Source organism: Leptodactylus fuscus, chromosome 7 (assembly GCF_031893055.1).
Source record: "Leptodactylus fuscus isolate aLepFus1 chromosome 7, aLepFus1.hap2, whole genome shotgun sequence".
In the NCBI taxonomy this organism is placed as follows: domain Eukaryota; kingdom Metazoa; phylum Chordata; class Amphibia; order Anura; family Leptodactylidae; genus Leptodactylus; species Leptodactylus fuscus.
In genome coordinates, this window is record NC_134271.1 from 8,595,530 (window position 1) to 8,621,133 (window position 25,604).

Consider the following 25,604-nt stretch of genomic DNA (forward strand, 5'->3'; position numbering starts at 1 on the left):
TACCTTGGTTGTGGTAGGATGTAGTCATGTGTGCTGTGTAGTCATCTGTTGCACGCTCTGAGGCCTTACCCTTGTATATCTAGGACGTCAGGGTTGCATTGCAGTGTGTGTTGTGTTTGTAGTAGCCTGGTTGTGGTGTAGTCGTGTGTGTGTTATGTAGTCATCTGTTGTATGCTCTGAGGACTTACCCTTGTATATCTAGGACGACAGGAATGCATTGCAGGGTATGTTGTGTTGTACCTTGGTTGTGGTGGAATGTAGTTGTGTATGCTGTGTGACGTTGTGCTCTGAGGACTTACCCTTGTATATCAAGGGCAGCAGGGTTGCAATGTAGTGTATGTTGTGTTGTATCATACCGTGGTTGTGGTGTAGTTGTGTGTTCTGTGTGGAGTAGTCTGTTGCATGCTGTGAGGACTTACACTTGCATATATGAGCCTGCAGTGTTAGGATGTTGTGTAGTACCTTGGTTGTGGTTTGATGTAGTCTTGTATGCTGTGTAGTCATCTGTCGCATTCTCTTAGGACTTACCCTTACAAATCTAGGACGGCAGGGTTGCAATGTAGTGTTGGTTGTGTTGTATAGTACCGTGGTTGTGGTGTAGTCGGGTGTGCTGTGTAGTCATCTGTTGCATACTCTGAGCACTTACACTTGCAAATGTAGGAATGTATTGTGATGTTGTGTAGTACTTTGGTTGTGGTGGGATGTAGTTGTCTGTTGCATGCTCTGAGGACTTTACCCTTGCATATCTAGGGGAGCAGGATTGCAATGTAGTGTATGCTGTGTTGTATAGTACCTTGCTTGTGGTGTAGTCGGATGTGCTGTGTACTGGTCTGTTGCATGTAGTGTGTGTTGTATAGTACCTTGCTCGTGGTATATTTGTGTATGCTGTGTACTGGTCTGTTGCATGTAGTGTGTGTGGTGCTGTATAGTACCTTGGTTGTGGTGTAGTCGTGTATACTGTGTTGTTCTCTGTTGCATGTAGTATATCTTGTATAGTACCTTGGTTGTGGTGTAGTCGGGTATCCCGTGTAGTCGGTCTGTTGCATGTAGTGTATGTGGTGCTGTATAGTACCTTGGTTGTGGTGTAGTCGTGTATACTGTGTTGTTCTCTGTTGCATGTAGTATATCTTGTATAGTACCTTGGTTGTGGTGTAGTCGGGTATCCCGTGTAGTTGGTCTGTTGCATGTAGTGTATGTGGTGCTGTATAGTACCTTGGTTGTGGTGTAGTTGTATATATTGTGTAGTCCTCTGTTGCATGTAGTATATCTTGTATAGTACCTTGGTTGTGGTGTAGTCGGTCTGTTGCATGTAGTGTATGTGGTGCTGTATAGTACCTTGGTTGTGGTGTAGTCGGGTATCCCGTGTAGTCGGTCTGTTGCATGTAGTATATCTTGTATAGTACCTTGGTTGTGGTGTAGTCGGGTACACCGTGTAATCGGTCTGTTGCATGTAGTGTATGGTGCTGTATAGTACCTTGGTTGTAGTGTAGTCGGGTATCCCGTGTAGTCGGTCTGTTGCATGTAGTGTGTGTGGTGTTGTGTAGTACCTTGGTTGTGGTGTAGTCGTATATATTGTGTAGTCGGTCTGTTGCATGTAGTATATCTTGTATAGTACCTTGGTTGTGGTGTAGTCGGTCTGTTGCATGTAGTGTATGTGGTGCTGTATAGTACCTTGCTTGTGGTGTAGTCGGGTATCCCGTGTAGTCGGTCTGTTGCATGTAGTGTATGTGGTGTTGTATAGTACCTTGGTTGTGGTGTAGTCGTGTATATTGTGTAGTCCTCTGTTGCATGTAGTATATGGTGTTGTACAGTACCTTGCTTGTGGTGTAGTCGGGTATCCCGTGTAGTCGGTCTTTTGCATGTAGTGTATGCTGTGTAGCCTGTGCTGTATAGTACCTTGGTTGTGGTGTAGTCGGTCTGTTGCATGTAGTGTGTGTGGTGTTGTATAGTACCTTGGTTGTGGTGTAGTCGTGTATATTGTGTAGTCCTCTGTTGCATGTAGTATATCTTGTATAGTACCTTGGTTGTGGTGTAGTCGGGTATCCCGTGTAGTCGGGTGTTTCATGCTCTCCGGACTTACCCTTGCATATCTAGACGAGTAGGGATCCTCGAAGAGCGCCCATATGCGGGGCTGCCACCTCCTCCACAGCCCGCCACTGGCTTTGCCATCCGGGGAGTCGCTGAGCGCCAGTCGCTTGGTCATCTCCAGCTCGTCCTCCCCATCGCCCGAGTCCCCGGTGCCGTCCCCGTCGGCGTCGTCGGCGCCGAGATCCACAGGGCCCCCGCCGAAGCTGTCCAGGGCTTCCTCGGCGTCGCGGTGCTGGCGGTAGGTCATCCAGCAGCAGGGCTCCACGTCGGTCTCGTCGATGCCCCAGAAGGCCAGCTCCTCCTCGTACAGGGGCCCGCACACGTCGGCCGGGCAATGTAACTTGCCGGTGCGGTAATAGTTCAGGATGTGAGCGAATACCCCGGGGTGGCGGTCAAAGAAAAACTCGTCCACCCGGGGGTCGTAGTCGAAGTGGCTGTGGGCGTCGGGCTCAGCCAGCCAGGCCAGCCGGGTCCCGGGCAGGGTGCGCAGGGTGCTGCGGTAGGTTTGGTGCCGCGTTCCGCCCACGTTGATCACGATGCGGTCGGTCTCGTCCCCTTGGCCCATGTCGCCGTCTTCTATCGAGCATGTCGTGCGCGGCGGCTCCCGCTCATCACAGGCGGCTGCTGGGCTCGGGACGCTGCGCCATGCCGGTGCTGAAGGGACAGCTCCTCGGGGAGGACGGACGGCAGCTCCGCTAGGCGAGGGCTCTGCTGCTCTCTGCCGCCCCCTGTGCCGGTGTCCTGGAGCTGGGGCTGCGCTAATGATCCGTGCGGCGGGCGGGGGATCCGTCCCCCTCCTCCTCCTCCTCCTGCAGGCACACCGGGCGGCGCTGTCACCGTCTCCTCCTCACGGTCACCGGCTCTCCTATCTACATCACTGGCGGATCCGCAGCTTACAGCCTGTTGGCTTGTGTTCACATTTGGTGGAGGGAGAGGATGTGTAAGACAATGACATTCACTTATTAGGCTCTGTTCACATCTGCCTTCAGCAGTTGCATTGCTCTGATTGTCGCAGTGCCAGATGCCTTATGTAACTGACACCGGAGTCTGATGGTCCCCACACACTAGTAATGGAGCTCTTGCGTTTCCCTCATGCGGTATCTGGTGCTATTTTTTTCCTCGATTCGGCGTGTTGCACTACCCTGGTGTGTTGTGTTGCACTATTTTGCCGCCATGTGGCATGCTGCACTGTATTTCTCATGTGCGCCGTGCTGTACTATTTTTCCCCATGCAGCATGTTGCGCTGTTTTGCCCCATGAGGCATCTTGGATTATTTTTCCCTCATGTGGCAGAAATCACTACTTTTGCTGCACTATTTTTTCCCCACTCTTTCCCTTGTGCACCATTGCTGTGCTATCTTGCTCTTGTGCACCATTGCTGTGCTATCTTTCCCTTGTGCACCATTGCTGTGCTATCTTTCCCCTGTGCAGCATGCTGTGTTATCTTTCCCTTGTGCAACATGCTGTGCTATCTTTCCCTTGTGCAGCATGCTGTGCTATCTTTCCCTTGTGCAGCATGCTGTGCTATCTTTCCCTTGTGCAGCATGCTGTGCTATCTTTCCCTTGTGCAGCATGCTGTGCTATCTTTCCCTTGTGCAGCATGCTGTGCTATCTTTCCCTTGTGCAGCATGCTGTGCTATCTTTCCCTTGTGCAGCATGCTGTGCTATCTTTCCCTTGTGCAGCATGCTGTGCTATCTTTCCCTTGTGCAGCATGCTGTGCTATCTTTCCCTTGTGCAGCATGCTGTGCTATCTTTCCCTTGTGCAGCATGCTGTGCTATCTTTCCCTTGTGCAGCATGCTGTGCTATCTTTCCCTTGTGCAGCATGCTGTGCTATCTTTCCCTTGTGCAGCATGCTGTGCTATCTTTCCCTTGTGCAGCATGCTGTGCTATCTTTCCCTTGTGCAGCATGCTGTGCTATATTTCCCTTGTGCAGCATGCTGTGCTATATTTCCCTTGTGCAGCATGCTGTGCTATCTTTCCCTTGTGCAGCATGCTGCGCTATCTTTCCCTTGTGCAGCATGCTGTGCTATCTTTCCCTTGTGCAGCATGCTGCGCTATCTTTCCCTTGTGCCCCATGCTGTGCTATATTTCCCTGGTGCAGCATGCTGATCTGTTCCTCCCCTATGTGGCATGCTATGCTGTTTCTCTCCCATGTGGCATACTGCCCCATTTCTCTCTCACGTATTACTATTTTTGCTCCACGTGACAAGACATACCCTGGTGCAGCATGTTACATTATTTTTCCCCCACGTGGCATTCTGCACTATTTTTTGCTCATGCTCTTACCGTCTACTTTCTTACACTACAGTCTGACTGGCCAGGTCACCGACTGCCAAAGCACTTTTCTTTTTCAACACACACAGCATCAGCAAAGTGCACCCTGGTTGTTTTTACATGTCACTTAGGCCACATTTACCAGGAACTTTTTTTCTCTATTTCTGGGCTTGACAGCACTTCCAGTAGCCACAGGGTTGATGTGGTTTCTCATAAATTTTTAATTACTTGACTTGTTACAGAAGGACATTACATCTGACAGTGATGCAGTCACATTGAGTCAGGATTTTGTGTGTTCCTCCTCCTCAACTGCTGTTGTATCAATTTACCATCAGACATTCTGGCTATATCAACCCTATCTTTATCTTCACTGATACAGGATTCCTACTAGTGATGTGGCACCTCCTGAGAAAGATATTCCGCCTAGTCCTAGTCTTCCTCTTCTTGATGAGTTGGATGAGAACAGTCACCGTTTTGATGTGGAGGGACTAGGGGTGGAAGTAAAGGAGTTAGTAGCTGTTAGGTACAGATAGTTGTGTTGGTAGAAACACTTGGGGTAAATCTATAGATTGGAATTATGAATGGGGGTGCAAGAAGATATAAAGTTCTAGGAGCCCAGACAGTGTCATACACTATGTATTATAGATATATATAGTCCTAGGAGCCCTGACAGCATCATACACTATGTATTATAGATATATAGTCCTAGGAGCCCTGACAGTGTCATACACTATGTATTATAGATATATAGTCCTAGGAGCCCTGACAGTGTCATACACTATGTATTATAGATATATAGTCCTAGGAGCCCTGACAGTGTCATACACTATGTATTATAGATATATAGTCCTAGGAGCCCTGACAGTGTCATACACTATGTATTATAGATATATATATAGTTCTAGGAGCCCTGACAGTGTCATACACTATGTATTATAGATATATATAGTCCTAGGAGTCCTGACAGTGTCATACACTATGTATTATAGAGTCATATGAGTTCTGACTGTGGCAAACACTATGTTCAGCCATCTGGCTAATATAAGAAACCAGAAGTGCTATAGAACCTCACCTTGCCTCAGTCCTCCTAGTTTTCCTCATGTGGTCCTGTGCGGTCTCTTCCGTTCTCATGGCTGACATAACTTTAATGGATCTAAGCTGCTATGACCAATGAAGGTGATATCATTGACATAGAGAAGACCTCTATGGCCTTTTCAAATAACTGATCTGCAGGGGTCCTGGGTGTCACTGCACCCAATCACATATTGATGACCTAGCCTAGGGACTAACCAATCAAGTTAGGGAAAACCCCTTTAACATGCTGAGATCTGCAGAGTCTTAGAAGTAGCTCTTTGTTTTTTTGTGATTTATCTGAGCATTGCCTTAGCTACGACATCCTGGGAAGATTGTTGACTCTCTTTTCTACTTGTGAATAGTTTGTCTCAGTGTAGAATGAACTTCAGATTTTTTTGAAAATGGCCTTATAACCTTTCCTAGATTGATGAGCGCAACAATAACTTCTCTCAGATCATTGCTGATGTCTTTCCTCCTTGTCACGGTGTTAGCAGGCACTTGAATGCTCCAGACCAGCAAACTGCCACAACTTCTGCTTTTAAAGAGGTGGTCACACAATTAATGGATTATTGGATTTGCCTAATTTTATCTTGTTCTAAGGTTTAAGACGCGGTTCACATCTGTGCATGGGTTTCCGTTTTTGAGGTCTGCTTAGGGCTGTCTGTATTATATCAAGCAACAATATTTTAGTTAATGTCAATTGAGAACATTGAGATCAGGAAGGGACTGTAGACTGCGGCACCTCGAATGATGAACAAACAGCAACATGATAGACTGAAAGCCAACGTACGATGAAACAGGGATCGCAGCGCGGGCAGAGCAGTTATAACAGTATAGTGCCATCTGCAGGTGAGTCCCCGGTACAACATGTGCTGCCTCAATACTAATGTCATGACTCATTTGTCTCCCCCAGGTGGAAGTCCTGAAAATGGCATGTGTGAGGGAAACGTACAGATTAACCATTCAGACTCCGGGGACCTCTACTAAAAGATCTTCACAAAAGATAAAAAGGAAAAATCAGTTTTAGGTTTGTGACGTAACTGCAATAACTGTATCTGTGTGAACTGTATCCTACATTATGTGGCCTAACTGAGAAGTAACTGGCACTGCAAGAAAGAAACGTGTGGACGGCTACAAAAGGTTTGCTATCATGGACTACACTGGTTAGTGTGAGACGTAACGGCAAGAAACTGATAAATTGTCATCCCCATCATCTTGTCCGATAATATACAGCAGTATCATCATTATCTCATTGACTAATACACTGTATCATCCCCGTATCTTGTCTGATATTATACTGTATCCTTCCCATTATCTCGTATGATATTACTCTGTATCATCCCTAGTATCTCATCTGATATTCTGTGTCATCTCAATTATCTCATATATTATACTGAATCCTCACCATTCTCTCATCTGATATTACTCTGTATCATCCACATATCACATATCTTATATCATATTACACGGTATCATCCCCATATTTTATGATATTATGCTGTATCATCCTCATATCTTATATGATATTACACTGTATCATCCCCATTATCTTATATGATATTACACTGTATCATCCCCATTATCTTATATGATATTACACTGTATCATCCCCATATCTTATATATTACACTGTATCATCCTCATATCTTATATGATATTACACTGTATCATCCCCATATCTTATATGATATTACACTGTATCATCCCCATATCTTATATGATATTACACTGTATCATCCCCATATCTTATATGATATTACACTGTATCATCCCCATATCTTATATGATATTACACTGTATCATCCTCATATCTTATATGATATTACACTGTATCATCCTCATATCTTATATGATATTACTCTGTATCATCCCAATATCTTATATCCTATTACACTGTATCATCCCCATATCTTATATGATATTACACTGTATCATCCTCATATCTTATATGATATTACACTGTATCATCCCCATTATCTTATATGATATTACACTGTATCATCCCCATATCTTATATATTACACTGTATCATCCTCATATCTTATATGATATTACACTGTATCATCCCCATATCTTATATGATATTACACTGTATCATCCCCATATCTTATATGATATTACACTGTATCATCCCCATATCTTATATGATATTACACTGTATCATCCTCATATCTTATATGATATTACACTGTATCTTCCCCATTATCTTATATGATATTACACTGTATCATCCCCATATCTTATATGATATTACACAGTATCATCCCCATATTTTATATGATATTACACTGTATCATCCCCATATCTTATGATATTACACTGTATCATCCCCATATCTTATATATCACACTGTATCATCCCCATATTTTATATGATATTACACTGTATCATCCCCATATCTTACATGATATCACACTGTATCATCCCTATATTTTATATGATATTACACTGTATCATCCTCATATCTTATATGATATTACCCTGTATCATCCCCATATCTTATATGATATCACACTGTATCATCCCCATATATTATGATATTACCCTGTATCATCCCCATTATCTCGTATGATATTACTCTGTATCATCCCCATATCTTATATGATATTACACTGTATCATCCCCATATCTTATATGATATTACCCTGTATCATCCCCATATCTTATATGATATCACACTGTATCATCCCCATATATTATGATATTACCCTGTATCATCCCCATTATCTCGTATGATATTACTCTGTATCATCCCCATATCTTATGATATCACACTGTATCATCCCCATATCTTATATGATATTGCTCTGTATCATCCCCATATCTTAAATGATATTACATGGTATCATCCCCATATCTTATATGATATTGCACTGTATCATCCCCATATCTTATATGATATTGCACTGTATCATCTCCATTATCTCATATGATATTACCCTGTATCATCCCCATTATCTCATATGATATTACTCTGTATCATCCCCATCATTTGATATTTTTTTAATGATCACTCTCTTAATCTTCTTGGAGGTTTGGGAGGAAGAAACAGCTGTGACAAATGTTCCCTGTTTGTCCGTGTAAGATTTCATCCATCAGCTCTTTTGCGAGGCGCTTGGTATGGATGGCACCCGGGGTTATAAATAAGATTCTTTATTTAGAATACTATTGGAAACATCTTTGGCATTCACACCGTATAAATATATAAAGTTAGCATTTAACACAACACAAGTCAGCGACATTAAATATCAGGAGACAACTCTTATTTACAATGACACATAGAACATCTTAGAAAAGTGGTCCACAACCTTGCATTGCCTCACTTCGTGCAGTGTCCAGCCCCATGTGGGGCAATAGAGGCAGGTTAGTAGCTACGGGGCAAAAGAGAGGAAGGAAGGAGCCTCAGCCCAATCTGATAGATCCAAGGCTCTCGTGAGCAATCCCGACCGTACCACGGAGGACGAGGATCCAGTTTGTGTTCACATCAGTGATTGGAAATAAATACGAATCTGAAATGTAATGGTGAAGGCGTCCACAAACATCCAATGTGAACAGGTCACAATACTTCTATAAGGCCTGGTAGATGGAACTGGCGCTGTCTGCAGGGATCTGAGTGCAGCCTTTTGGGGAGGGAATGCTGATAGACGTCTCGCTCAGTGTCTCCCCCTCCAGGGGAGAGCAGGGACTACTTTCAGATCCAGTCTCCAAAGCCGAGAGCGCGGGGCAGTTGGGATTTTCGGTGGAGATTCTTTCTACAATGCTGGACAGGCAGTCTAAACTGGATACGACAGAAGTCTTCCCTGTTCGTGTATCTGTGGGAATAGAAAGTGTCATTAGAACATTCCGGTGGTGGCGAAATCACGGCAATACAACACAGAGGACAACACCCTATACCTGGACAAAGAAGTCAATGCAACATACTATACATATATATATATATATATATATATATATATATATATATATATATATACATATATATATATACAGGTTATTACTGCTACATTCACCACACTTATGTCCTTCTAGATCCTTCTAAGTGGCTTATAGGAAGAATATCATTGAGCAAAGAAATACAAGTCCTGCCCGATAGATAGATAGGAGATAGATAGATAGATAGATAGATAGATGAGAAATAGATAGATAGATAGGAGACAGATAGATAGATAGATAGATAGATAGATAGATAGATAGGAGATAGAAAGATAGAAAGATAGATAGATAGATAGATAGATAGATAGATAGATGAGAAATAGATAGATAGATAGGAGACAGATAGATAGATAGATAGATAGATAGATAGATAGATAGAAAGATAGATAGATAGATAGATAGATAGATAGATAGGAGACAGATAGATAGATAGATAGATAGGAGATAGAAAGATAGATAGATAGATAGATAGATAGATAGATAGATAGATAGATAGATAGGAGAGAAATAGATAGGAGAGAAATAGATAGATAGATAGATAGATAGATAGATAGATAGATAGATAGATAGATAGGAGATAGATAGATAGATAGATAAAAAGATAGAACATAGATAGATAGATAGATAGATAGATAGATAGATAGGAGATAGATAGGAGATATATAGATAGATAGATAGATAGATAGATAGATAGATAGATAGATAGATAGATAGGAGATAGATAATGGATAGATAGATAGATAGATAGATAGATAGATAGATAGATAGATAGATAGAACGATAGATAGACCCACAGGGCTGCAGTCTTAGCCCAATGTTCTTCAGTGTCCTACCACTAATCTGAGCCCAGTTCTGGGTCCTCCTCTGCACCAGGCCTCACCCTGTATTAGGTAACATCTCCCTTGTATGCAGATGACCTTCATCAGCCAAGAAAAGCTTCCAAGACAACCTTGAGGATCTGGAGCTATTCAGCAGCATTGGGCACTTCTCATCAATCTAATGCAGAGCCGGGACGTCGATCAGTCAGGGAGCTTTAAGCACGATATAGAAATCCTAAAAGTCAAGGCTTGCAGAACCTTCTGGGCCATTAATAGCACCAGTAATAGACTGTCCGAAAATCTTGCACTGCTCTTGCCCCATCCTCCTGTATAGCAGCAACATCTGAGGTCCACACACACCCAGACTGGTCAAGGTGGGACACCGGCCCAGCAGGAGATCTGTAAGTGCCTTCTCCAAGTCCATCAGAAAACCTCAAACAGTGAATGTGGGGCTGAGCTTGGCAGATTTCCACCCACCTCACAGTCCAGAAGAGGGCGCTATTATTCTGGGCCTTCCTATATACTTGCAGTGCACACTTCTATCCTAAAACATTACTACACCAAGAGGTATGAGCAAACTAGACACTCTGGAACAAGTCACCAAACCCAGGCTGACCAAAAGACAACATGACCATAACCAAGGACCCAAGAGAAATACAGCAGAGACTAGAGGAACGACATAAGAACCTCAAAGAAACGGACTATATACCAGAGTCTACAGAGTCCGTACAAACTAGCCCATATCTGGAGAAACTACCCAACCCCAGAGACCGCAGATCCTGAGCCGGTCCATAATCCGGCACAACAGACAGAACTACAAGCCCAGAGAAGACGTCTGGGCCAACGGTGTGACCACGAGGTCACGGAGGCTGAAGCCCACTCCTGCTATGGGGACACTCAATGACAGAGACTCGCTGATCTATGACTGGACTTCAGGAGGAAGAAATAAAATGATCCCTCCTGCCTGGGGAAGAAGAGGACACAAGAGCCATATAGCTCAGTATACTGTACATGCCACTGACCAAGAGGAGCTGGAGAGGCCACGGACTCATATAGACCCTACCCAGGAATTGTAGCACTCCCTTATTCCACAAGTCACTATCCCACCGAGCCTCAATAGTCCTGACAATAAAGCCTGGTCTAATTTCAACTTGATCTGAATTAATGAGATAGATAGATAGATAGATAGATAGATAGATAGATAGATAGATAGATAGATAGGAGATAGATAGATAGATAGATAGATAGATAGATAGATAGATAGATAGGAGATAGATAGATAGATAGATAGATAGATAGATAGATAGATAGATAGATAGATAGATAGATAGAACCACAGGGCTGTAGTCTAAGCCCAATGTTCTTCAGTGTCCTACCACTAATCTGAGCACAGTTCTGGAGATAGATATGAAGTATACACAGATATTATATAGACAGATATATAGATAGATAACATATATGGAATAGATAAGAGACGATTATCCCGCAGAATGTTCTATCCGCTCGGTTACTCACCGGATGATACCTGGGCGTAGTAGTCATTGTGGTAACTGTTCTTTCTACGGGTGTTGCAGGTGGGTCCAGGAAAATCTATCTGTGAACACACAGAGGTTTCATGTCATCTTTACTGACTAGGAGGCAGCACAACATCCACGTCACTCTCTTACTGTATAGTCACAGGCTGCAGTGCTCTGCCAGGGAGAGAATCATTTAGGGGTTCAGTCCTTTTAGGGTTTGTACCTGATAAAGGCAAAATATCTTCACTGCACTGATATAACCAGAGACTAATGTATCATGTACACTGCGCTGTATATACAGTATAATATATCATGTACACTGCGCTGTATATACAGTATATGTACACTGCGCTGCATATACAGTATAATATATCATGTACACTGCGCTGTATATACAGTATAATATATCATGTACACTGCGCTGTATATACAGTATAATATATCATGTACACTGCACTGTATATACAGTATAATATATCATGTACACTGCGCTGTATATACAGTATAATATATCATGTACACTGCGCTGTATATACAGTATAATATATCATGTACACTGCACTGTATATACAGTATAATATATCATGTACACTGCGCTGTATATACAGTATAATATATCATGTACACTGCACTGTATATACAGTATAAGATATCATGTACACTGCGCTGTATATACAGTATAATATATCATGTACACTGCGCTGTATATACAGTATAAGATATCATGTACACTGCACTGATGTATATACAGTATAATATATCATGTACACTGCTCTGTATATACAGTATAATATATCATGTACACTGCTCTGTATATACAGTATAATATATCATGTACACTACTCTGTATATACAGTATAATGTATCATGTAAACTGCACTGTATATACAGTATAATATATCATGTACACTACTCTGTATATACAGTATAATACATAATGTACACTGCTCTGTATATACAGTATATCATGTACAGTGCTCTCTATATACAGTATAATATATCCTGTACACTGCTCTGTATATACAGTATATCATGCACACTGCTCTGTATATACAGTATAATACCGTATATCACGTACATTGCTCTGTATATACAGTATAATATATAATGTGCACTGCTCTGTATATACAGTATAATGTATCATGTAAACTGCACTGTATATACAGTATATCATGTACAGTGCTCTGTATATACAGTATATCCTGTACACTGCTCTGTATATACAGTATATCCTGTACACTGCTCTGTATATACAGTATATCCTGTACACTGCTCTGTATATACAGTATATCACGTACACTGCTCTGTATATACAGTATATCATGTACACTGCTCTGTATATACAGTATAATATATCATGTACACTGCTCTGTATATACAGTATATCCTGTACACTGCTCTGTATATACAGTATATCCTGTACACTGCTCTGTATATACAGTATATCCTGTACACTGCTCTGTATATACAGTATATCCTGTACCCTGCTCTGTATATACAGTATAATATATCATGTACACTGCTCTGTATATACAGTATATCACGTGCCCTGCTCTGTATATACAGTATACTGTATCCTGTACACTGCTCTGTATATACAGTATATCCTGTACACTGCTCTGTATATACAGTATATCACGTGCACTGCTCTGTATATACAGTATACTGTATCCTGCACACTATAGATCCTTCCTGGCTTCCTGGTGCTGGCTCTGGTGGGTATTTGGGCTCTGCCACTCACCATGCCATCCGAGCAGTTGGACAGGGGGCTGGAGACGTCGGAGTCCCCGCTGTAGTGCTCCAGGGCCGGGTAATAGGGCTCCTCTTGCTCCCTGAGCAGGGCTTGCAGGCTCTCGATGTACCTGATGGCGTTCCTCAGGATCTCCACCTTGGGCAGCCTTTGGTTGGGGTTACTACTTGTGCATCTCTTCAGGGTCTCGAAAGCCTCGTTGACTTTGCTGAGTCTCCTGCGCTCCCTCATGGTGGCCGCCTTCCTGCGGTCGGCATTGGTGGTCTTCCTCTTACAAGCCTTACAAGCCCACAGCAGACACCTGCCGGCCTGGTGGTGGCCACTGGGGGCCCGGACGTGCTCGTCGTCGGGGTGGTGGGGGTGCTCTTCAGGCTTCAGCAGGGTGACGTGCACCAGCCGGGGGTCCAGGTCCTCGAAGAACTGCATGTCCGACGTGTTGAAGCAGGGGTCGTCATAGAAGTCATCGGCAGCCGAGAAGGAGCAGAGGGAGCCGTCAGCCTGCAGCTCCATGTCCCGGAGAGGATGTGCCAGGAGGTCCATGGGGGCAGCAGAGAGTCCAGGAGAAAAGAAGAAGAAGCCTCCAGCTGCCCTCAGGTCTGAGCTCTCAGCCCTCAGCTGTCCTATATATGTGGCCGGGGGTCTCCGGGGGGCGACCTCACACTTGGCATGTAGTCGGCCTATCCGCAGGGGAGGGCGTGGTCCGCGGGGAGGCAGAAGCTCCTCTGATTGGTGGAGAGTTTAAAGCTCCAGAGAAAACTTCTGAACTTTACAGAACTTGTTGGATCTGAAGGAAAGTTCAGGAGCCGAGAGCCAGGAACATGGCTGAGACTCTGGAGATGAAAGACCACCATGGAGGGGGCTATGGGGATGAGTGTCTGTCATGGAAGGGACTATGGAACAAGATGACCACCATGGATTGGGCTATGGAGCTGAGTAACCACCAGGGACCAGCGTGACCACCATGAAGAAGATTCGTGGAGATGAGTGGCCACCATGGACTGGGCTATGGAGCTGAGTAACCACCATGGACTAGAGTGACCACCATGAAGAAGATTCGTGGAGGTGAGTGGCCACCATGGATGGGGCAATGGAGTCCATAGACAAGGTTCTGGAGCTGAGTGACCACCAAAGACAGAATCCTGGAGCTGAGTGACCTCCGTGGATGGAGCTTTGGATCTGAGTAACCCTCATGGACCAGACTGTGAAGCTAAGTGACCACCATGGACAGGACTATTAAGCTAAGTGACCACCACAGACAGGATTCTGAAGCCCAGTGACCACCATGGATAGAGCACAGTGACCCCCATGAACTGGATTCTGCAGCTGAGTGACCACTATGGTCGGGTCGTTCCATGTTGTCGCTGGTCCTGTGATCACGTGTGCAGTCCCTCCTACTTGTCTACCTGTGGACTGATCCCTTTCACATAAGATCACGCTCACACACACCGTGCTGCACATGCTGCGGATTATTAGATCTCCTATAATATCGACCTTCGCTGATTACAGATTATACCTGTTCCTATAGTGTATAAAGTACGGCTGATACTAATATTCCATCTATAGATTATCATGTACAATGTCTTTACTGCCATTATTAGATTGTATTACATATAGTACAAGTATAGATTATTATATTTCTTATTATACGGACAGATTACCATTATTACAGTTTATTATGTATACATTGTTGCCATTTTTATTTCAGATTACATGTACAGATTATTTCCATGGTGATTTCCTATTACATGCTGAGATTATACCAATTACTATACATTGTTATATTGATACATTATTTCAATCCTTATGATATTACATGTATATATCACTCCCATTATCACCTGTACAAATTACAGCCATAACATTTACATATGCAGATTATATTGATTATTACTATACATTATCATCATTTTTACTTCATATGACATCTACAGATTATTAGTATTATATTATTACACGCACAGATCACCTTGGTTACTAGTATTGTCACTCGTATAGATTGTTACCATAACTCGTATAGATTATTACTATTATCACAGTATGTTTTATTACCTGTGCAGATTATTACCATCTTTATTACGTAGATAGATTACAACCATTGTTAGATTCTTATTACATGTACAGATTACATCTGTTAGTATTATCTTTCGTTACAAACACAGATTACCAGTGTTACATGTACAGAATATTTCCATTCTAATCTCCTTATTATATGTGGAGATTATTAGAGTTATTATTTACATTTACAGAATACTACAATTATTACATGCAGTGATTCCTACTATTAATATCTCTCATTACATGTACAGATTATTACCATCCCTATATCATATCACATGTACAGATTATTACTATTATTATCTCTCGTACAGATTATTAGTCTTGTTATTACTTATTTCTGATACAGATATCTGGACAGATTATTACCATGATCACTTCTAGTTTCACGTACAGATTATTACAACTATTGGATACGGTTTATATTCATTGATACATTTTATCACATGTACAGATTATTACCATCCCTATATCATATCACATGTACAGATTATTACCATCCCTATATCATATCACATGTACAGATTATTAGTCTTGTTATTACTTATTTCTGATACAGATATCATGGACAGATTATTACCATGATCACTTCCAGTTTCACATACAGATTATTATAACTATTACTATTGGATACGGTTTATATTCATTGATACATTTTATCACATGTACAGATTATTACCGTTACTTCATTGATTTTACATCTACAGATTACTATTCTATACCTGTTATAAATACAGATTATTACCAGTATGATATCACATGAACCGATTATAACTCTTATTCTATGTATTCCATATACAGATTATTACCATGTACAGGACACTACTATTATTATCACTTGTCACTACTACAATGACATCTTATTATATAGAGACATTATTACTCTCCTTATATCCTTCTCACCATCACTATCTGCAGATTATCACCATTATTATACTTTATTACATTTATAGATTTACTACTATTATTACATCCTTATTACAGATGTATAGATTATATATATGTACAATAATGGCAATAATCTGTACATGTAATAAGGATATAAGTGTAATACTCAGTATATGGAATCATTTATTACATGTGCAGATTATTCATTCTATTATATTTATTACAGATTATTACCATCATTATATTTTATTACGTTACGTTACGTTACATTATTATGTGCTATTATGAGTATAGATTCTTACCAGAATTATATTTTATTCTATGTGCTAATTATTATCGTTATTGTATCTTATTACATATACAGACTATTACTATTCTTATATTTGACTTTATTTATCCCATATATCCTGTGTCCTCTATAACCAAACGACTTATATACTGTGCCTGCTTATCCCTAACGTTCCATAAACACTGCCCCAATAAGTAAGATTCCATATACGCTGTGCTCCCCATCATCAAGGTGACTGCACCCCCTATAAGCAGGTTCCATATACACAATTCCCCATATACAGGTTCCATATACACCTGACCCCATATACATTTCCCAAATACAGGTTCCATATACACCATTCCCATATACATTCCCCATATACAGGTTCCATATATACCAGTCCCCATATACATTCCCCATATATAGGTTCCATATACACCAGTCCCCATATACAGGTTCCATATTCACCAGTCCCCATATACAGGTTCCATATACACCATTCCTCATATACAGGTTCCATATACACCTGACCACATATACATTCCCCATATACAGGTTCCATATACACCATTCCCCATATACAGGTTCCTATAGCCTCTGTGCCCCTCATCATAAAACTTCCATGCAGACTGCATTTCTTATAACCATTAAGCTTCTTCCAGGGATAACATTAGTAGTGCGCTCAGTGGGGCCCCCTGGAGTCCACTTTGGTTACAGCAGCAGAGGCGATAGAGATATTGATGTCACTACTTCAGACCTGTTTGCACCCAAGAGGGGTGAACAGGAGAGTAACAAACCAAAGGTTTCCTGCTACACCATCGTACTCAACTCTACCGGAATCTGGAAGACAGCATACAAGGGGTGCAGAGGAGATATTGGGGCCATAATAAAAGGACCTTCACCACCTCCACTAAATCCAACTCTTTGCATCATTCAATAGGCCCCGCTCCACCGATTCTGGCACAGTTGGCATTTTTCTCTAGCCCCCTCCATTCCTGAGCAATCAGTGCTGTTAGTTTCAGTACATTTATACTCTCTAATGTCAAGAGGGCGGTCCTTGACTTTCTGTTTCAGCATAGAACCGCCCACTTGACAGCAAATAACCTAATTGTGCTAAAACTAACAGAAATGAATGCTGGGGATCAGTTGGAGCTAGAGAAAAAAATTCCAATTGTGCGTGGATTCATGAAGTGGAGAAAATTGAAGGATGCAAAAAATTGGAGGTGGTGAAAGGTCATCTCAATAGTCGGGGTGACCTTCACCCTTTGCCTTCCATCAGTTCTTCTCGGTACCTGCAGACAGTTTTTCGCAGAACCGGGCAGGGATGTTGTTCCTGCCACCGTCTTGGAGAACTAAGCCCAGATCTTCTTGCTCCAATCCGTCTCTCTCTGCATGTCATCCCAGACAGACTGGATGATGATGAGATCAGGGCTATATCTGTGGGGGCCGGCTCATCACTTCTATGACTCGTCCTCCAAAGGGCAAAGGTCACACCAAATGGGATTTATATTTCTCTTTTCTTCATTCATTTCATTTTAGGGCAATTTGTCAAGCAAATTTTTTTTTGGTTTGCAAAATTTGCAACACAGACCCAATAGAACTCAACTGCTCCAGTTTTAAGAGACATAAAGATTGAATGTCTTCTTAGATTATATATCCTGCTAAGAATTCTGGGAAAGGAATATGGAAGCCCCTTGCTCTAGCGCCACCTTTTGGGGGGTAGCGCCCTTTACGTCAATGCCTGGTTTTCATGAAAAATAATAACGTAATCCAAATTAATTCTGCACCTACATAAATCTAGAGAAACTAAAACCTGAAAGTTACTTAAAGAAAAGAAAAAACAGCGCCCCCTATTGTCAGCCAGAAGTAACCACAAGCAAAGGGAGGAGGAAAAGAGGAATTCGGAAGGACTCTCACCCGGTATTATTGATAATAGCTCTTAAGCTCCTCTATGGTAGGACAGTCTGTGCCCTTGCCGGGTGCCGCCACAGCCCCCCAAATTAGTGGATGATATGGATCACTCCAAAAGTGGCTGAATGAGAAACTGTTTATGGAAACATTGATGGTTATAAATAAAGATGGGCGAACCTCCAAAGATTTGTTTCAATTTGGATGGTTCGGGGTCCCTGGTTCGTTTCGGATAGAACCAGAAGTGTCATTATTATAGTCCGGGGTCTCTTCAGATATCAGAGTATAATAGATGGGGGCCCCCGGGGGAGGTGTAAGAAATAACAGACATTTATACTCACCTTCCCTCACCTCCTGTCCAGCGCTCTCTCGCTCTCCTCAGTGACGTCATGTGCCCAGGTTCACCGCTGAGGCCTGTAATTGGCACCATGACACTCGTCGTGCCCATGTCACCGCTGCGACCCAATCACAGGCACAACCTCATCAGGACAGCGCCGGATGTCACCACCAATAATAATATTAAGGGGTCGGCAATTATTACAAAGCGTTCTATGCATTTCGATTGGTGACCGACACCGAGGCACTCAAACAAAATCAGACTTTTAAGGGCATATCCAGGCAAAAAAATTAAAAAAAATGCACCCTCACCTGTCCCTGTTGCTCTGGTGTCCTCTCCCCGATGCCAGTGACATCAACCTCCCAATAGCAAAACCAATGACAGAGTCAAGAGCAACCCTGCACCGCCACCATGTATGACAAGCAGAGGTCCTGGGCCAACTAGTTGCATCAATGGGTTCCTTTATTGTGCCTTGTACGCCAGTTTTCTGCAATTGGGGTTTTGCAACAACAACAAAAAAATTGAGACTTTTATTAAAGTCTTCGCATACTTTGCAAAAAAAGGGGGTGTGCACAGGACGGAGCCATCGGCCCTGCCGAATTTATCATCCATTAAGCCAAAAATCGTCAGAGACCCAAACTTGGCCTTATCTAAGAGCACAAACAGACTCCTGGTATGAATGAGAGAGGGGCAGAGATGAGGGGTACCCGGCCCGGCACAGACGATACACTCTGCACCAAGAACACATGTGAAGGTCAAAGATTTACATTCTATTATTTGTATCTCTGCCAGAGCAAGATTTGAAATAAATGCCAAGATTGAGCAGGAGGCGGATAAAGTTGCCACCAAGTACTGAATTTCCTGTGTCCCAGCTACGGCCTCACAACAGCTGTGCAGCCCAAGACACCGGAGAACTTCAGTAAAAAGATACAAAAACGGGAGAGAAGGGTCATATCCTATATACACGGTCCCCTCACACATGTAAGGGCCAATTTAGAGGGCCAAGTGGGATCCATGCTGAACCAAACTTATTGCACCATACTGTGGACATCTCGGATCCAGCAAGTTCCGTCCCAACTGCGGTTTTACTTCCCCATGGTCGTAGTATTACGTAAATGCAGGACAATAGACCCACGGTCAGACCTGAACTCACAGCATTGTAGATCACTGCGATCAGATCAGACAAGGCGCAGTCATGAAGAAACCATACATCATGTTACCTGGGCCGCACACAGCTGCCAGACATGGACCTAATACAGACAGTGGTCACATCTCCTGACACATGTCATATAAAGTCCTGAAATCATAGATGGAGGCCCAGGGGTGGTGACAAAAAAAAAAACCCAAACATTTATACTCACCTTCCCTCTTCTCTTGTGTATAATTTTAGTTGCAGTGATGCCCCCGTCCTCGATACAATAGACTATGTTGTGGCCACCAATGACCTGCTGCTCCATCCATTACACACAGTGACGGGTGCGCTGGACTTTGACAATCTGTTTCCTAGTTCCTGTTTCTCAGAATAGCGATGGCGCTCTGCAGTGATTGACAGTGACATGTCAGTGTCAGGACTGGAGCTCACACAGACACTGGTGACACTTTTCACACCTGCTCAAGGACATAACAGTAGCTGGTTTATTTAACCCAGGGGCACCACAAGCAGCATATTGTAAAACTGCTCAGCAAGGACCCAGATTAGGTTCCTCTGATAACAAAGAGTCTGTGTGCAGCGCCCAGGAGTTGCAAATGGGCTTCCGGGTCCATCACTTTATCATAGATGGTTTGTATATGGGACGTTGTCTTCCAAGTAACACAAAACTTTAATAAATAGCCTAAGACTTGGCCAGGGCCCTTCCTCCTTCCATCTGCTCTTCCTATTAATAATTCACATTTCCCCCACCTGACATCTCAAAATCCCTGCTGGGAGACGGTGACATAGTAAAGAGGAAGAAGACACTGGTAGCCAATAAGTGGTCAGTGAGTAGCCAGTGAGTGGTCAGTGAGTAGCCAGTAAGTGGTCAGTGAGTAGCCAGTGTGAACCAGTAAGTGGTCAGTAAGTAGCCAGTGTGAACCAGTAGGTGGTCACTGAGTGGTCAGTGAGTAGCCAGTAAGTGGTCAGTGAGTAGCCAGTGTGAACCAGTAAGTGGTCAGTAAGTAGCCAGTGTGAACCAGTAAGTGGTCAGTAAGTAGCCAGTGTGAACCAGTAGGTGGTCATTGAGTAGCCAGTCATTGGTCAGTAAGTAGCCAGTAAGTGGTCAGTGAGTAGCCAGTGTGAACCAGTAAGTGGTCAGTAAGTAGCCAGTGTGAACCAGTAGGTGGTCATTGAGTAGCCAGTGAGTGGTCAGTGAGTAGCCAGTAAGTGGTCAGTGAGTAGCCAGTGAGTGGTCAGAGAGTAGCCAGTGAGTGGTCAGAGAGTAGCCAGTGTGAACCAGTAGGTGGTTGGTCAGTAGCCAGTGAGAACCAATAAGTGGTCACTAAGTAGCCGGTGAGAAACAGTAAGTGGTCAGTGAGTAGCCAGTGAGAACCAGTAAGTAGTCAGTGAGTGGTCAGTGAGTAGCCAGTGTGAACCAGTAAGTGGTCAGTGAGTAGCCAGTGTGAACCAGTAAGTGGTTGGTCAGTAGCCAGTGAGAAGTGGTCACTAAGTAGCCAGTGAGAGACAGTAAGTGGTCATTGAGTAGTCAGTGTGAACTAGTAAGTTACTGTGTAACTGATTTTGTATAGAGTTTGCCCCGGAAGCTCCTGACACAGATAAAGTTGAATCCAGATCCAGTCTCGGCAGTGCTCTGTGAGCTCAGCGTGTCAGCAGAAGCTTTCTGTAGGATCCGTCTGCAGCCCAGGTTACGTGGCTCATGTAGGTGCGTCTTGTGAATGCACCGTCAATCTCAGTACATGAGCGCCACAATCTCTATGGCTCTATAATATTTAGGGATTGAAGATGGCGGCCATGATCACAAATCACGTCTGACGAAGAAGGAAAGAGCCAGGAAAGAGCCATCATGTCTGAGCAGATGATCAGAGGAGAGGCGGCAGCTGGACAAGACACTGGAGACATTATTAATGACCCCCAGTGTGTCACCATTCCCTGGAGGCTGAGAACAGGTGTACCCTCTGCAGACCCTCACCCAACATAGCCCTGATGAGGGGAGCAGAGCCAGGAGCAGCAGGTAGACATCGCCGCAGATCTGGGTGGTCCAGCACTGCAAATGGCAGCATCACTCAAATGGCTGGAACACGTGAGCAATCCATAAGGTCCAGGCCGGGCGCCACATGACCAGCTCGGATACAGCAGCATTCCCTCAAGATAGGGGCTCAGATACAGCAGTCTGTTCTCAGAACATGGACTCAGATACAGCAGCATTCTCTCAAGATGGGCTCAGAAACAGCTGTGTGCTCAGCTCAGGGACCCGGACCCAGGGCTCAATATAGAGAGTTGGATACAGCAGTGTGTTCTCAGGACAGGGGTTAGGATACAGTAACATGTTAGCAGTATAGGGGCTCGGATACAGCAGTGTGTTCTCAGGACACGGGTTAGGATACAGTAACATGTTAGCAGTATAGGGGCTCGGATACAGCGGTGTGTTCTCAGGACAGGGGTTAGGATACAGTAACATGTTAGCAGTATAGGGGCTCGGATACAGCGGTGTGTTCTCAGGACAGGGGTTAGGATACAGTAACATGTTAGCAGTATAGGGGCTCGGATACAGCGGTGTGTTCTCAGGACAGGGGTTAGGATACAGTAACATGTTAGCAGTATAGGGGCTCGGATACAGCAGTGTGTTCTCAGGACACGGGTTAGGATACAGTAACATGTCAGCAGTATAGGGGCTCGGATACAGCGGTGTGTTCTCAGGACAGGGGTTAGGATACAGTAACATGTTAGCAGTATAGGGGCTCGGATACAGCAGTGTGTTCTCAGGACAGGGGTTAGGATACAGTAACATGTTAGCAGTATAGGTGCTCGGATACAGCGGTGTGTTCTCAGGACAGGGGTTAGGATACAGTAACATGGTAACAGTATAGGGGCTCGGATACAGCGGTGTGTTCTCAGGACGGGTTAGGATACAGTAATATGTTAGCAGTATAGGGGCTCGGATACAGCGGTGTGTTCTCAGGACAGGGGTTAGGATACAGTAACATGTTAGCAGTATAGGGGCTCAGATACAGCGGTGTGTTCTCAGGACAGGGGTTAGGATACAGTAACATGTTAGCAGTATAGGGGCTTGGATACAGCAGTGTGTTCTCAGGACAGGGGTTAAGATACAGTAACATGGTAACAGTATAGGGGCTCGGATACAGCAGTGTGCTCTCAGGACAGGGGTTAGGATACAGTAACATGTTAGCAGTATAGAGGCTCGGATACAGCAGTGTGCTCTCAGGACAGGGGTTAGGATACAGTAACATGTTAGCAGTATAGGGGCTTGGATACAGCAGTGTGTTCTCAGGACAGGGATTAGAATACAGTAACATGTTAGCAGTATAGGGGCTCGGATACAGCAGTGTGCTCTCAGGACAGGGGTTAGGATACAGTAACATGTTAGCAGTATAGGGGCTCGGATACAGCGGTGTGTTCTCAGGACAGGGGTTAGGATACAGTAACATGTTGGCAGTATAGGGGCTCGGATACAGCAGTGTGTTTGTAGGACAGGAACTTGATTACAAAAGCTCTTGGATACAGCAGGGGCTTGGATACAGCCTGACGTAGGGAGGACGTAGTATTGAGCGGATCCCTACTGGACGTCAAGTCTAGAGGAGCATTACTACAGTCTGAAGGTGACTTATCTGCAGTGCAATGGCTCTTTCTCAGACTGCAGGGCTATGGCTTTGTCTTAGGGTAACTCTTATATCATTCCAGTCCCTTCACAAGCATTGGGCACTAGTCTGGGATCCTCGCGGGTCTCGCACTTCATGCACATTAGGCCTCATTCACCAGCACTGCAGGTTGCTGCAAATGTCTCATGGGGCAAATCACAAGCAATTAGCTTTTATGTCAAGTGCAAATTAGACAAGGGGGGGATGTCAACTGGGTATCACCTAGGTGCCAGGATAGAGGCAAGGAAACCCTACCATAGCAGTATGTACAGTGTGCAGCGGAAGAAAACAGAGGGGTGTGAAGATGAAGACTATGTCCTCTGACCACAGCAAGAGTAATGGGTGACAGGCTCCCCACAAATGTCCTACACCAATGTCCTACTACTGCTGAACATCAGAGGTGGCCATTACATGAAACAGCAGCTGATAGCCTGGACATGAGAAGGAGGGTGTGACAGGGACCAGGACCAACAGTGACATCTGCCTGGAGACCATGACTGTTACAGAGACGTCAACCCGGGCAAGCCCTTCACGGGGGTGATTCACGAACGGCGAGCTGTGCCAATTTAAGGGGTGTGGCCTTTACAAAATTTACATATATCCAGAACCTATATAATAATATTAGACCCCAGATTGCTACTAGGTAAGTAAAATAAACAATTGCGCCATTTTTATTTACGCCATTAAGTGATAACCATAAATAGTAATGGCTGCCACTGCCACATTGTCGTCAGGTCTCCAGGTCCGTGCGGTCACGGCCACGTATACACAGAATGCCATTGTCCACACGGGGATTCTCTCCTAGTGACTCGTCTCTACCACAGATGAAGAAAACATGGCTGCGTTCTGTAATATAATGTCATATAAATAGCAGGAGGGCGCAGGAATGGTGTTGGCGCTGGGGCCGCACGTCTCAGGTTTCTGCTGGCATTTTACGATTCAGAGCTGTAAATAGGACACATGAAATTCTTCCTGCTCTCCGTGTAATGGATATAAAATGTTTTCCAGAGATATGAGGAAAAGGTCAGAAGTCTGATCCCCAAAACCTGGACAAGCCACGGATCCCGGACCTTAAGACTTGTACGTACTCCAAGATGTTACCTTCATGACATGAACAGCGACAAATGCATCAGCTAAAGAAGGACAAGGACGGAATACTACAACCACGAGAAGGCCTGAAAAACCACAACCACGAGGAGGAGGAGGCCGGAACAACCATAACAAGAGAAGGAGGAGGCCGGAACAACCATAACAAGATAAGGAGGAGGCTAGAACAACCATAACCATGAGAAGGAGGAGGCCGGAACAACCACAACAAGAGAAGGAGGAGGTCGGACCAACCATAACCATGAGAAGGAGGAGGCCGAAACAACCATAACCATGAGAAGGAGGAGGCCGGAACAACCATATCCATGAGAAGGAGGAGGCCGGAAGAACCATAACCATGAGAAGGAGGAGGCCGGAAGAACCATAACCATGAGAAGGAGGAGGCCGGAAGAACCATAACCATGAGAAGGAGGAGGCCGGAACAACCATAACCATGAGAAGGAGGAGGCCGGAACAACCACAAAAAGAGAAGGAGGAGGCCTGAAAAAAACTACACCATGAGAAGGAGGAGGCCTGAAAAACTACAACCATGAGAAGGAGGAGGTCGGAAGAACCATAACCATGAGAAGGAGGAGGCCGGAAGAACCATAACCATGAGAAGGAGGAGGCTGGAACAACCATAACCATGAGAAGGAGGAGGCCGGAACAACCATAACCATGAGAAGGTGGAGGCCGGGCCAACCATAACCATGAGAACGAGGAGGCCGGAACAACCACAAAAAGAGAAGGAGGAGGCCTGAAAAAACCACAACAAGAGAAGGAGGAGGCCGGAAC

The 25,604-nt window shown here is 43.9% G+C and overlaps 2 protein-coding genes across 3 annotated transcripts in view; both read right to left on the minus strand.

Annotated features, from left to right (window-relative positions):
• Positions 1-2,840, minus strand: part of KCNC1 (potassium voltage-gated channel subfamily C member 1) — a 63,799-nt gene extending 60,959 nt beyond the window's left edge. Inside the window, exon 1 of one of the 2 annotated variants that reach the window (XM_075280913.1) lies at positions 2,081-2,840. In XM_075280913.1, coding sequence (XP_075137014.1) covers positions 2,081-2,653 — 573 coding nt within the window. In that variant the 5' untranslated portion in view covers positions 2,654-2,840. The remainder of the gene's footprint in view (positions 1-2,080) is intronic. The other variant, XM_075280911.1, reaches the window with a different exon arrangement.
• Positions 2,841-8,571: 5,731 nt separating this feature from the next.
• MYOD1 (myogenic differentiation 1) lies at positions 8,572-14,755 on the minus strand. The gene is made up of 3 exons (XM_075280916.1): positions 13,447-14,755; positions 11,704-11,782; positions 8,572-9,249 (listed from the first exon to the last, which is right to left on the minus strand). The coding sequence occupies exons 1-3, from the start codon at positions 13,993-13,995 to the stop codon at positions 9,005-9,007; spliced, it is 873 nt and encodes a 290-aa protein (XP_075137017.1). The 5' UTR covers positions 13,996-14,755; the 3' UTR covers positions 8,572-9,004.
• Positions 14,756-25,604: the final 10,849 nt, after the last annotated feature.